This window comes from Oryx dammah, unplaced genomic scaffold (assembly GCF_014754425.2).
Source record: "Oryx dammah isolate SB20612 unplaced genomic scaffold, SCBI_Odam_1.1 HiC_scaffold_24, whole genome shotgun sequence".
Taxonomy (NCBI): Eukaryota; Metazoa; Chordata; class Mammalia; order Artiodactyla; family Bovidae; genus Oryx; species Oryx dammah.
Genome location: NW_024070208.1, coordinates 65,778,127 through 65,792,962, shown reverse-complemented (window position 1 = coordinate 65,792,962; position 14,836 = coordinate 65,778,127). Strand labels below are relative to the sequence as shown.

Genomic DNA, 14,836 nt, shown 5'->3' with positions numbered 1-14,836 from the left:
TCATTGATGAGTTTAGTATGTAGCCTAACACTGACCCTCTTGTACCCTACCATGCCCTATCCCTGGCTATTTTTATCACTATATTTCCCTTGAGTGATTTTGCCGCCAAGAATGCTCCATCTACTTATTCTAGGCTCAAAATGAACACAGAGACGGCTGAAATGGAATAAGGAGAGAGCAAGCTTCAGTTTTAAGAGCTGGGAGAGTCTGCCTGTCCCTGTTGCTGAAGTGTTGTCAGCCACCAGCCCTGGGGTCCACACAGGTCCTGTGGGCTCAAAGAGAGAAGAAAAGCAGAAGGGGGCAAAAGATCACAGATATACTTCACGTTCTTGATATGTAAAGATTTTGAAAATTCCTATGATTTCTTCCTTAGTTGTCAAATGTCAAAACAGAGAAGTGAGTTGAAACCCTACCCAAGACCCATCATAAGGCTGCCCACACATTTGCCCCACACACACTCAAGGCCAGCCAGTCACAGACCAAGGGGACACTGAGAGTCAGAACCTTCTCTGACCATCGCAGATTGGGTTAGGTCTCCAAAGTCACAAAATGAGAAGTTTATTAAAGAAGAAGAGGATCAGCGGCCACTACTGGGGACCTACAACCCTTCACTGGGGAGCTTCCCAAACAGGAATAACTGCAGACAGAGGAAGACATTGCCCTGCTTAGTTCTTGGGGCAGCCAGGAAAACCCTTGGCATGGCCAGAGCTGCTGGCTGTCCCCTCTGACCTATGGAGCCTACCCTAGTATCACGGGATGTGACCACTGACATTGTGGGTTCAGACATGGGGGCCACATCTTGAGAGGCACCGTTTTTCTCGTCACTTCCACCACTTCTGATGTGAAATATTCTGCTTTCTAGGCACCAGCGAGGTTCTCTGGGAAGAATTCTCAGTGCAGCACTGTATGGTCTCTTCTGGCCATAGGAACTAAGCCAGCTGAGATGAGTCATCAGCGGTCTTGGGTGCCATGGGGGTTCCACTGATGATGCTCTGCGTGCTGCTGATCCTGGAGACTCCATGCCCAGGAGTGGGAATGCTGCCAAGGGAGCTTAGTATAGACCCAGATCCCCAAGAGAGGCTGAGAGAAATGATGACTTTTATAGTCAGAATGGAGGTTGTGTGCTTAAAACTTTGCATTTCTGTGCATGGAGATACAAAGACTTGCCCTTCCAGGGGGGAAATATAAAATTACTGAGAAGTTTTGCTACTTTGAAAAGACTCTGGATACTTTAAATAAACCAGACTGGAAGCCAAACTTGAGAACTTACTGTAAGATATGGGAAAGGGGAAGGCCATGGATAAAGAGCTGAGATGCTACATTTCTTTACTTGGGCTTAAACCAGATACTTACAGAAAGCACAGGAAGGAGAAAAATCTAAATGTTTACAAGTTCAGCTGATGGCTGACATAAGCAAGACTAAATTTTTTTTAGGAAATGCATCAAAGTAAATGTAACAAGACTACAACCAAAACAGCCTTCAAAATCCATCAGAAGAATGGAGAACAGCTTCAGATAGCAGCAACAGAAACTCTGGAGGTAAAGTCCAATCTTCAGAGACGCATAAAGCTGTTTTCATAAGACTCAAAAATGGAAGGGAAGAATGGGTAAATATAATTTAGAAGCAAAGAAAAAAAAAAGACTCATAAAACTTCGCCTTTGGAGTGAGTTCTTAATAATAAAGACAGTCTGATCAAGCCTCTAAGTCTACACTTGCTAGAGGTGAGTGATTGGGCTGCTGTTCTCATGGAAAGACAACATGAACTGTGGAAACCTCGAACAGCATATTCCAAAGGCATGGAGACTGGAGACTTCTTAATTCATAAAGCCAAAAGACTGCTGATTTATGAGACTGATTTAATATTATTCCACACTCTCAAAACCAGGCAGCAGATGTACACAAAATTACCTGCAGAACCTAAAGTTATCAATGTACTTAAAAATTATCTGCACTAAAAATCAATTCATTGCAAATCTCCAACCAAGAAGGCTTTGCTGTATTAAGAAAACACTCAGGTAGAAAGGGAACAGCAAAAACTCCAACAGAAATAACACATCCTTGTTGAACTTCATCAAGGGAAAAAAAAAATTTCATGCAGTATTCAATTTAAAGAGAATTTATTCCATTTAAGGTAGACTAGAAGTGTCCAAACCAGCTGAAAACATCAGTGCTACATATGAACTGCTATATACTTATAAAATTCAAGCAAAAATTATTTCAGAAAAATCAAAAAGAATAGCTGGGTATTATTAAAACCTTTTTCTTCCAAGAAGTCAAAAGCTTATATTACAGGAAAAAGAGTTCTGTTAGCTCAGAGAAAATAACGTAACAAAGCAGATGTATACATGATGCAAAAACTGAGCAAGAAATCTTTAAATTTCTTCAGAACCTTTAATTCTGAAAATTATCCTTCCATTCCCAATTTCGTAAAAAAGCATGTTTGATAGGGGCCTGAGACTACAACCAGGAACCCTCCAGACAACAGATCCCTGAGGAAGGAGAAGCATCTGGCTTTGATGGTGAGGAATGGAAAGGACCATGCCAGACATCTACCAGTTGTCAACCCCAGGCTCCCTCCAGTCTGGCCAACTCGATCCTGGCTCACTAAGTCCTCCAGGAGAGAAAGACAGAGCTGGATAGTTAAAATCATGATCTTAACAAGAAAGCATGTAAATAAATACTGAATAAAAAAGGGAGTCAAAAGCCTAGAAAGAAGGCGAGGAGTCAGAATAAAAGCCTTCACATAGCTGACAGCTAAGATGGCCAAGACTAGTCCCTATCTTCAACATATTCCATTCCACAATACCAGGCATGGCAACTTAAGATGCAGACAGTCATTCACCATAAGGGTGAACTGTCCAACAACTAGAGCTGTCCACAAACCTGATGGACAACTCTTCCTGGAGATCTTTGTCCAGATTTCCCTTTAAAGGACTTTAAGCCTTCATAAGACATTTAATAATTTTTTTCTTTCTCAAGAAATTAAGTAGAAATAAAGAACCATGGTTACCAGTACTTAATCTTGAGTAATTCATACCATAGTCTTTTTCAGAAAGGTAAAAATCACAAGTTAATCATGAAACATTCTCAAAGTCTTATGAAATAGCTATCCTTAAACTATGCAAGTGTGTTATCTAATGTGTTCCTAAAAGAAATGTAGGCTTACTGTATATAAGGTACCTGAGTCTTGATTGGCCCTAATTACTGCCAATCATTTCAAGAGAGGTTATCAAAAGGCCAAAGTGACCACCCCTCCTCCCATGATTCATAAGTGTAGGGGCAAGTCTTCAAAAGAAAGATTCAGATCTAATCAGATCAGACACGTAAAGAAAATTCTTACCAGCAGAGGTTAAAATATTATAGAACTATCTCAGTATATCATAAAATTTGAGTAGGCAATCAATGGACAATAGAACTTGCCTCTAGAGAAGGAAACAGCAATCCACTCCAATATTCTTGCCTGGAGAATTCCATGGGCTGAGGAGACGGGTGGGCTCTGATCCATGGGGTCCAAAGAGTCACAACTGAGCAACTAACACTTTGACTTGCCTCTAGTCAGAAAATTCTACCTTGTCCAATTTGAAAAGAACTAAATGGGCTTAGTATTGAAAAGAAAACCCACTAATTATTGCTATATGCTTTTCTGCTACCAATCCTGTAATAGCAAGCTCCCTGTAACTATTTAGCATCCAGAATTAAGTGTGCAAAAACCTTTCAGAGATCTCTATTTATTAATAGAATGATGAGTTGGACCAAATGACCTTCTCATGGTCTAATGAATCTTCCTTTTCTCCTTTCCTTTTCTGTTAACTTATAGATTTTCCTATTTCCAGTTAGCCCACTATCATTAGATTCTGTCTGAGCTGCCTTTTACCCTAAAAACTTATATCTTCCCCTTTCAATTGCTTCTAATTTAATTCTTATGTTATTGCCTTTTCTCTTGTCAAGCTCCAGTCTTATTTCTCAAAAGAAACAACTCATCTGAGCAATTACAATAATTTGAACAATAATTTGAGAAATAGTAATTATAAGTTCAACATTAGGTCACCCCATTAGTTAAACAAAAATTAGGAAAAGGTGAACTTGATATCTTGTTGAAAACATCATCAGGGTATATCAAATGACATTATGCTGCTATTTTCAATGAAGTCTTGTCTAGCTGCTCATAAATTTTATCCACAGGTAGCTTATTTTTAACCTACGGTCACAGCCCTTCTTTCTCTGGTAGCCAAATATGAGGGTTTCCCTGGTGGCTCAAGTGGTAAAGAATTAACCTGCATGGTAGGAGCTGTAGGTTCAATCCCCGGGTCAGGAAGATCCACTGGAAGGGGAAATGGCAATCCATTCCAGTATTCTTGCCTGGAGAATCCCATGGAGAGAGGAACTTGGTGTGTGTGCTATAGTCCATGCATCGCCGAGAGCTGGACATGACTGAACTGACTTAACATGCATGCACACAGCCAAATGCAAAAATATACATGAATGAAAGCTCCTAAACAAAATTAACTTTGCTTCAGAAATAATGCCTTCTTGGCTTTGTGTAGATTGTTGGAGGAGATCACTGAGAGGATGTGACTGCTGGTTCACTCAAGAGCAAGACCCAGGCAATCAGAGGTTCCTCATCCATCTACCACATCCTTGAAATATATGGGTCACCCACCATTCCCACACTAGGAGTGGTTTCAGGGACACAGCCTTGAGAGACTAATGTGTTGCCTTAGTTTGTCCCATAGTCTCTATTATGTACAATTGAATATACATGATTTTTAGGAAAATATATACCACATTATTGAAAAAACAGAACAAAATTTAGTGTTTTACTATAAATAATCCAGGCTATTATTTTAATTTTCTTTTCAATTTATATATAAAGATATCAATGAGATACCTAAAAATACACATCAACTTATTAGGCTTTCATTTTACGGATTCAGATAAATATAGTTGTGTAGAGAAGTAGTGATCAGATATCCCTTTTCTCAACAACATAGTTTAATTAGAGTGCATTAGTGTGTACAATGCAGACACTTAAATGCAATTTTGATAGGTTTTAAAACTGAAGTACGTAGCCATCCTGAAGTAATTTGGATGCAACCAGCTGAAACTGTACTAATGGTGCAAAGGTAAGAGACGTGGAAAATTGGTTTTCTATTTAAAAATACAGAGTGGAACTTTTATTGTTAAAAATTATGCTTTGGAACCCAGTTCAGTTCAGTTGGTCAGTCATGTCCGACTCTTTGTGACCCCATGAACTGTAGCACGCCAGGCCACCCTGTCCATCACCAACTCCCGGAGTTCACTCAGACTCATGTCCATCGAGTCAGTGATGCCATCCAGCCATCTCATCCTCTGTCATCCCCTTCTCCTCCTGCCTTCAATCCCTCCCAGCATCAGAGTCTTTTCTAATGAGTCAACTCTTCGCATGAGGTAGCCAAAGTATTGGAGTTTCAGCTTTAGCATCAATCCTTCCAATGAACACACAGGACTGATCTTTAGAATGGACTGGTTGGATCTCCTTGCAGTCCAAGGGACTCTCAAGAGGCTTCTCCAACACCACAGTTCAAAAGTATCAACTCTTTGGAGCTCAGCTTTCTTCACAGTCCAACTCTCACATCCATATATGACTACTGGAAAAACCATAGCCTTGACTAGACAGATCTTAGTCGGCAAAATAATGTCTCTGCTTTTCAATATGCTATCTAGGTTGGTCATAACTTTCCTTCCAAGGAGTAAGCATCTTTTAATTTCGTGGCTGCAATCACCATCTGCAGTGATTTTGGAGCCCCCAAAAATAAAGTCTGACACTGTTTCCACTGTTTCCCCATCTATTTGCCATGAAGTGATGGGACCAGATGCCATGATCTTCGTTTTCTGAATGTTGAGCTTTAAGCCAACTTTTTCACTCTCCTGTTTCACTTTCATCAAGAGGCTTTTTAGTTCCTCTTCACTTTCTGCCATGAGGGTGGGGTCATCTGCTTTGGAACCCAGTGCAGGCTTAGAAACACACGCTTTTGGTGGTAGCAGTTCCCATGATGGTGACATAGTTTCCCTAGGAAGGTCCCTCTTCCCCGAGAAACACAGATATGTGCGACTACACACAGCTATTTTAGAAAGAAGCTGAGTAATTATTACACATCAAGCAAATGAAAAAAATACCCATGTGGAAACAGGTAGCACAGGCTGAGACACATACTTGCTATAAACTCCACACTCAACACAGTGCCAGACTTTCTTAGAGGGGCACCCTCAACCGCCAGCTGTGGGGACACAGCTTACTGAAATTTATGAGATGCAGCAAAAGCAGGAAAGTTTATAGTGATAAACACCAACGTTAAGGGAAAAGAACTAAAATAAACAACCTAACTTTACACCTCAAGGAACCAGATAAAGCACAAACTAAGCCCAATATTACCAGAAAGAAGGGAATAACAAAGATCAGACAGAAATAAATGAAATAGAGACCAGAAAAAAAAAAACAAGAAAATATCAACAAAATTAAGAGCTAATTTTTGAAAGAGAAGAAAAATGACTGATCTTTAGCTAGAATAAGGAAAAAATGAGAGAAGACTAAAGTAAATGAAATTATAAATGAAAGAGGAGATATTACAACTGACACCATAGAAAAGCAAAGGACCATGAGATTATTATGAAAAATTATAGGCCAACAAATTGGATAACCTGAAAGAAACGGATAAATTCCTAAAATTAAGATCCTACCAAGACCAAGACATGAAAAAACAGAAAACTTGAACAGCACCAATAATGAATAAGGAGATTTAATCAATAATTAAAAAGAAAAAAAAACTCTTACCAAAGCTCAGAACTAGATGGTTTCACTACTGAATTCTTTCAAATATTTAAAGAAGAATTTTATTTTGTCAATTGTATTTCAATAAAGCTGATAAAAACCTTTTTATTTCTACAATGGTATAGAATCAATATTCAGTTGAGCTTCTTGGTAACATTTATTTCATTTAGAAAATATTAAAACATTGAAATTAACCCAGATCCTGCATTCTTGTTTCTTTAATAAATTAAAGCATTCAATTATAGAAATAAATAATGTTCTAAATTTAATCAATAGCAAGTATACTTTTAAAATACTGTTTTTATTTACAGAATGAATACATGATTTCCTATCAAGTATCATGCAATCATTTAATCAGTTCCTACCAAAAAAATCATTCAGCCATTTCCTCATAATGAAATTATTTTTATCAAAGAATTAGCAATTAAAATCATCAATATTAAAACTCATTGTAGATTTCAAAATAATGCTTTTTAAAACTTTTAGGTTTTTCTTTTCCTTCAGGAAAATCTTTACAATTATTTGCTTATATTAAATGCCCATTTAAAACATTTTTTGATTTCTATATCACAGTTTAAGAAAGAGGTGTTCATTTTAAAAGTATTTAAAACATCAGAGAAATCAATAATATATTTATAAAGAATATAAGATAATAATAATTAGTAGGCTTTAAACAGTTATCTCATAGAAAACCTAAACTCATTTTAATCTCAAAAGAACCCTGTGATGTAGGTACAGTTATTGTTCCCTTTTACCAAAGAGAGCTTCCCTGGTGGCTCAGACAGTAAAGCGTCTGCCTACAATGCAGGAGATCCGGCTTCAATCCCTGGGTCGGGAAGATCTCCTGGAGAAGGCAATGGCAACCCACTCCAGTATTCTTGTCTGGAAAATCCCATGGACGGAGGAACCTGGTAGGCTACAGTCCATGGGGTCTCAAAGAGTCGGACATGACTGAGCAACTTTACTTTTTACCAGAGGAAACTCAAGAAAGATTAAACAATCAAGTTCCCAAACTCAGAGCTAGTAAATGGTAGAATAGATGGGAAATGTACTCAGAGATTAGGACTTGTGTTTTTAATCTTCATACTTCAATGGTTCTCTGTTAATACTTTATTAGATTTTTGTCTTAATCCCCAGACAATTACAAAATTAAAACATTCTAAGTTAGATTTTGCTTCTTTAATGGTTTTATAAATAGAAGATATTTATGATTTCCTCAGGAAACCAATAATTTTTTTCTAGTTGAAATTCATCCAACAGAAGTAAGATGCATCAGGTACCTCTATGGATTTCTTAAAGTGGATGGATACAAGTATTTACTGAAGACAAGATTTGAAAGTACTAGATCTCAGAGATTGCTCTGGGAATGTGAGAAAGTCATTATTTTCTGGCTCACCAGTAATTTATTTTGAATTTATTAAATTCACTGAAGTGTGAACTGGTTATCAAAACTTGATAAACAGCTTATAAATCACTTTGAAGTTGGCAGAAATAAATATTAATGAGTCAATTTTTAAGGAATTTAATGTCAGTTTCTCCTTCTGTCACCATAAGTTAAAGAATCTCAATTGTTTTATTTGAAAAAGAATCTACAATTCATTAGTAATAACTTATGTTTTCAAGATAGTTATAGGACCATTTATTATATGAAAATAGAATTGATTGTTTAAAAGAAAGGAATGCTCTTTGAAAATCCACCAAGGAGTTTCATATAACAAAAGTGTTGCTTAAAATATATTTATAGAACACAAGTTTGATGATGATTTTAATCCTTTAAGAAAATAAAGTAACCTGCTTCACCAAGGTTTGATCAGGGCTGGCCCCAGAATTCGAAAAGAGAAAAGCAAATTTCTCAGGGACCAAGTAGCTGCCAATGTCAGAGCCATATCATATTGCGCTTAAATCATCATTTCCTTTACGCAGGATGAAACAGACTCAGAGGGTTTTAGCAACTTGTTCAGGCCACATGAATAATGAGTAGCAAACTCAGGATTTGAAAACAGGCTGTGTTTGACTCTTCATGATCCCATGTTCTATAGCACACCAGGTTCCTCTGTCCATGGAATTCTCCAGGCAATAATACTGGAGTGGGTAGCCATTCCCTTCTTCAGGGATCTTCCGACCCAGGGATCAAACCCAGGTCTTCTGAATTACAGGCAGATTCTTTACCATCTGAGCCACCAGGGAATTTTGAAAACATGTCTATCTAACTACAAACTTATGTTAGTTTAGCCTTTGAAATTGAAAAAAAATTAGATATACAATAATATACAATAATTTTCTATGTGGTAGATTTTAAGGATACAAAAAGCCACTCCAAGGCTCCAAAAGACAAAATAAAAAGAATCTTAAAAATCTGTGTATCTATCTACCTATCTATCTATATATAAGAAAACTCTGGCCCCAAGAGGTTAGATGGCTTGTCCCAAATTAATAATTCAAATCTGGGCTTCAGTTCAGATTTCCTGTACTTGTTTTCCTTCTAAAGATATGCAATATCATAATATTGATATTTTGTTTCCTAGACCTAAATGCTTATTCCTCATTAACTATGAAGTACATGAAATCTTAGAAGTCTTTTGAGTTGGCTTATTATATCTCTTGCAAAAGTTCTGGTACAGGTATGATCTTCCTAAAGGGATGAGAGATTGCAAAACAACCAGGACAACTGTATATGGTTGGGAACCTTATTGGCTGTGTAAGGATACCCAGGTGAGTGGATTGGGAGTGAGAGCTGAATTCCAGCTCACACTCTACCTTCAAGTCCCATCCACCTAAAGAGGGTACCATTTCTAATTTGCATGAAGGTACCATATCGGCTCATACGGTGCCAGGAGGACCTTGAAAGTTAGGAAGGAAGTGGGGTGCATATGCCTGGACATTAAGGTTCTCATATCCAATTTCTACTGGAAATTAATGAAAGCAACAGACTTACAAAGTCAATAATGAGAGTGTTTATCAATTCAGTAAATAAGGGCCAGAGTGGGAAGATGTATTCTGTTATTGCGAAGGAGCATAATTTTATTTCAGGACAAAATATTTAGGATAAAGAGCAGCAGCATGTTCTACTTCACTGTATGGGATATGAGAACTATTACTAAAGGTGCCTGAGAATATTTCTACAGAATGTGAGAGAAATAGGAAATCTTATGTCCTTTGATTTGATTATTTTGCTTATTAAAGCCTTCTTTGAATAAAACACCATGATGCCATATACATCATGGTTTAAAAAATCATCACAGCATCACTGTCCCAGGTTCTGGAAAGTCTCCAAAGAAACACTTTTGATAACAAGTCTTCATTTAATGACTACATAATTGGTGTTTTCTATTTGAAAGCTGAATACTTTTGAAATACCAACAATATCCATTTTTGGAGTACCAGGCAGTATACTAGCTAGTATGCCTAAATGATTGCCTATCTTCCCCAAAAAGAATACTCCAAAAGTTATTTGTTACTATTTTCTTCTTGTCAATAAGAAAACTGGGGCTCAAAGAAGCTAAGGGTCTTGAGAATTAATGGAAGAGTGCAGAATCAAATTTATGCTGGTCCTGATTTTAAAACCAAGCCCTCTTTACCTCACTGAACTAACCCGATAAGAAAGAAGGCCACTACTTAGAGGAGAAACTGGTATTTTAGCTAACCAAAATTTTGATGTGTCAGGTAAAATATATTTAGAATTGAATATGACAATATGACAACCCATGCATTCTCCTACTATTTCATAGAGTATTATTAAGCTGTCATAATTTAAAGTATATAATGCTGCGATGAACATTGGGGTACACGTGTCTCTTTCAATTCTGGTTTCCTCGGTGTGTATGCCAAGCAGTGAGATTGCTGGGTCATAAGGCAGTTCTATTTCCAGTTTTTTAAGGAATCTCCACACTGTTCTCCATAGTGGCTGTACTAGTTTGCATTCCCACCAACAGTGTAAGAGGGTTCCTTTTTCTCCACACCCTCTCCAGCATTTATTGCTTGTAGACTTTTGGATCGCAGCCATTCTGACTGGTGTGAAATGGTACCTCATCGTGGTCTTGATTTGCATTTCTCTGATAATGAGTGATGTTGAGCATCTTTTCATGTGTTTGTTAGCCATCTGGCATTGAAACATGTATAATATCATGTAAGAAATGAATCGCCAGTCTAGGTTCGATGCAGGATACAGGATGCTTTGGGCTGGTGCACAGGGATGACCAAGAGAGATGGTATGGGGAGGGAGGTGGGAGGTGGGGTTCAGGATTGGGAACTCATGTACACCCGTGGCGGATTCATGTTGATGTATGGCAAAACCAATACAGTATTGTAAAGTAAAATAAAGTAAAAAAAAATAATAAAGTATATAATGATGTGCTTATAATCAACTCACTTTATGTATATAGCTAATTGTTGCACTCTAAGAAAGCAGGAAATTTTGAGTGGAGGCTTACCTGTTCTGATAACTTCTGTCCATCAAGGTGAGCCTGCATCACAGCATCATTAACGAGCAAGTGGAAGTTCAGAAGCACGTGTTCAATATCATAGGTCCCATGCATGGCATCTGACAGCTCTTCCAGTGACCGGATGTACACATGCCAGTGTGAGTTAAGCTCTGCTACATGTGCCAAGCAGCCTCTCACGACGTTGAGGCAATACCCCATGCAAGGCTTAGTGAGAGCCAGGCCTTGGCAGTGTGGACAGTACTGCATCCTCAGCAGGGCTCTGCCACACTCTTTGGAGAAGTGCAGATGGTCTGTGGTATTGATGACTTCAATGCCCAGGTTCAGCGCCTGCAGAAATGTGCGACTGGGCAGCAGCGACCGCCCCATCTGTCCCAGCACTCTTTTGGGAATATTACCAAATGGGCTAATGTCCCGGCGGGCCATCCGGATGCATTCTGAGTATACCAGGGAACTGTCAGTCACACCAGGGTTAATGAGATGATTGTAGACCAGAGGGAAAAGACTGTCAAAGAATCTGTTTACAAATTCTTCAGGATTAACATCCGCACCAAATAAATAGAGCCCTACATCGGTGAAGAGCTCCTGGGTGGAAGTGGCGGCCTCTAGGGCCATGTTCCTGTAGGTGTTGCAGAAAAGTATGCTGGTGTAATTTTCTGCTTGTCTGATGAGAGTTTCAAGGGTTTCTGTAACAAAAGCAGAAGTAAAGGATGAAAAGGCTTAGCATTCATATTAAAACTGGTCATCCATCTGCTCCACACAATAAATGAGCTCAATGCAGCAAACCTAACCCAAGGATCTAAATGATCAGCCTACTAAACCCAATTGTGCTTTCCCAGGAAAATGACTGCTGGAAGGTGGGCATCCTGCACAACACACACATTCTATAGATAGGTATTTCCTAGGATCAAACACAAAAAGTACAGAAATCAAAAAGAAGTTATGGGTAATAGTGATTTATTAATTTTATTCATAATTGTTTATAACCCACAAATGACAAAAAAGAGTGTCACTAAGAAAACAATCTATATTCATGAGTTCAATCTTTACTAAAGAAAATGACATTAAAATTTGATTCAACATCTACTATACTTTTTATGGTTTCTCTCTTTTTCTTTTCTTTTTTTTTTTTTTTCAGAATGAAAGCTGCTGCTGCTACTGCTAAGTAGCTTCAGTCGTGTCCGACTCTGTGCAACCCCAGAGACAACAGCCCACCAGGCTCCCCTGTCCCTCATAAACTAGTTACTGTAAACAGAGGTTAAATTTCCAAATGGAAACCTGAACATCATCATGCCTCCTAGAAGGTTCAGATTAAAAGAAAATAAAGCATTTCATGGCTAAACCATCCTTAAAATTGTCAAATCTTGTTAAGAAGTGAGAAAGTCCATCAGTTTCAAAATTGATGGAAATAAGTGTGTGACCACTTCCTGAACTGTCTTGTGATCTTTTGTTTTTATCATCTTATCTTCAAAGACTTTACTGTGGGATATTTTATTATCTTATTTCTTTAACAAATGCTTCCAGGTCAATTTTTCCACAGAAAGAATGGAGAATAATTCATCCACAAATTAAAGGAGGCTGTGGTAATCAGCAGGGCTCCCACGGTGGCTCAGAGGTGAAGAATCCACCTGCCAATGCATGAGACGTGGGTTCAACCCCTGGTTTAGGAAGATCCCCTGGAGAACCCAGTCCAGTATTCTTGCCTCAGAAATTCCATGGAGCCTGATGAGCTATAGTCCATGGGGTCACAAAAAGTCAGACACAGCTTAGTGACTAAATAGCAGCAGCAGCAGCAGCAGTAGTAATTAGCAAGTAAAAGCTGTATTTCAAAAATGATAGCTTTAGGCAACAGCCAATCACCTTGGATATCCTAGCAATTACTTTCAAAATTAGCCTAAATATGATACTAGACTGTGTCAATATATAATTAGCTATAAAATATATCAATAAAATTATCTCCCATAACCACAAAATCTTACAGTAATTTTAAATTAGGTTGTAAAGACCACATCAAACCATTGATATATTACAAAAAGAGATGAAATAACAGTAGAATAAAGTGAAATGATTTAAAAAAAAAAAACAGAGTTACTGGGAGAGCTATTAATGAAGTGAAACTTTGTCATTAATATACCATAATATCCTAAAAACCAGCAAAAAAAAATTTTTTTTCACAGAGATTACATATAAGACACAATATACTATGTATTCTGATTCTAATTCTGAGATAGATTCGTATTGAGTCCCCAGCTTGAGTGTGATATATCAAAGTGCAGGCTATGGACTAAATGAGTGTCCTCCCCCAAAACTTCTTATGTTGAAAGTTAATTTCCAGTGGAATGATATTTGGCAATAGAGGCTTTGGGAGAGTGATTCGGGCTGGGGAGCAGACCCCTAGTGGCTGGGATCAGTGACCCTATACAAGAGACCCCCAAGTGTCCCCTTGCTCCTTCTACCAAATGAGGACACAGCCAGAAAATGTCCATTTGTGAACCAGGAAGTGAGCTTTCACCAGACATGGAAACTGCCGGTACCCTGCTAAATTTCTGCTGATAAACCACCCAGTCTATGGTATTCTGTTACAGCCTCTGAAACTGAGACCGTGCCTCTACACTACAACCTAAGGCAAGCAACACTTTCAAAGAAGTTGCAACTCTATTACAGCACAGACACTTCAAATAAGAATTTTTTTAATTTGATGTTTAATGCACTTTGATAAGCCTCTATTTTTATGGCAGTTGACATAGAAGTGATTAAACAGTACCTATAACTAGGCAGGACTCCTGTGCTTACCCACGCCTCTCCAGCACCCACTACAGTATAAACTATGTATAAACTACACACTGTGCCTGTGTGCTAAGTCGCTTTAGTCGTGCCTGACTTTTCGTGACCCTATGGACTGTAGCCGGGCAGGCTCCTGTGTCCCTGGAATTCTCCAAGCAAGCATACTAGAGTGGGTTGCCGTGACCTTCTCCCAGGGATCTTCCCAGTCCACGATCAAACCCACGTGTCTGGCGGCTACCTCATTGCAGGCAGATTCTTTATTGTCTGAGCCACCAGGGAAGGGTTCAGTTGAGGTTAGCTACTCTGCCAGTTGAGATTGTATTAAACATGAGGTTTTCCAACTGCCCTGATCAGCTGGGTTGTACACGAAAACTACAAATCATGGGGTCTCGGCACTGAAATTCGGGAGTCTCTGTGACAATCAGCCTGGGTTAGTCTTCTGGCTTGACCTGGTTTTGAAACTGCAATTACAGGTTATCTACGACATGTCCTCTCTGCAAGCCATTCCACCACAGCAGTCTGACCCCAGAGCCGCAATCTCTGCCACTACACTGTTTCTAAAGATCTACAGGAGTGAATGTGAAAGGGAAATTAAACCTTTGTGGTTGGAACTAAAATAAAACTGCTAAGATTATATTTTTTCAATGATACGGGATCATTTTTCTCAGCAATTTATGACTATGAATTGTGAGGCTCCAAATGATTTTATTTACCAAAAATGGTTAAATAGCAATGCTTGCAAATAATTTAAGCTTTTTTAAAAGATAAAATAAGGATAGATGTAAAGAAACCCATACATCATAG

General features: G+C 38.4%; 1 protein-coding gene across 1 annotated transcript in view; it reads right to left on the bottom strand.

Moving 5' to 3' along the window:
- Window positions 1–14,836, bottom strand: part of GPC5 (glypican 5) — a 1,587,765-nt gene that overhangs the window by 1,278,826 nt on the left and 294,103 nt on the right. The window contains exon 3 of the mRNA XM_040267332.1: window positions 11,240–11,934. Coding sequence (XP_040123266.1) covers window positions 11,240–11,934 — 695 coding nt within the window. The remainder of the gene's footprint in view (window positions 1–11,239; window positions 11,935–14,836) is intronic.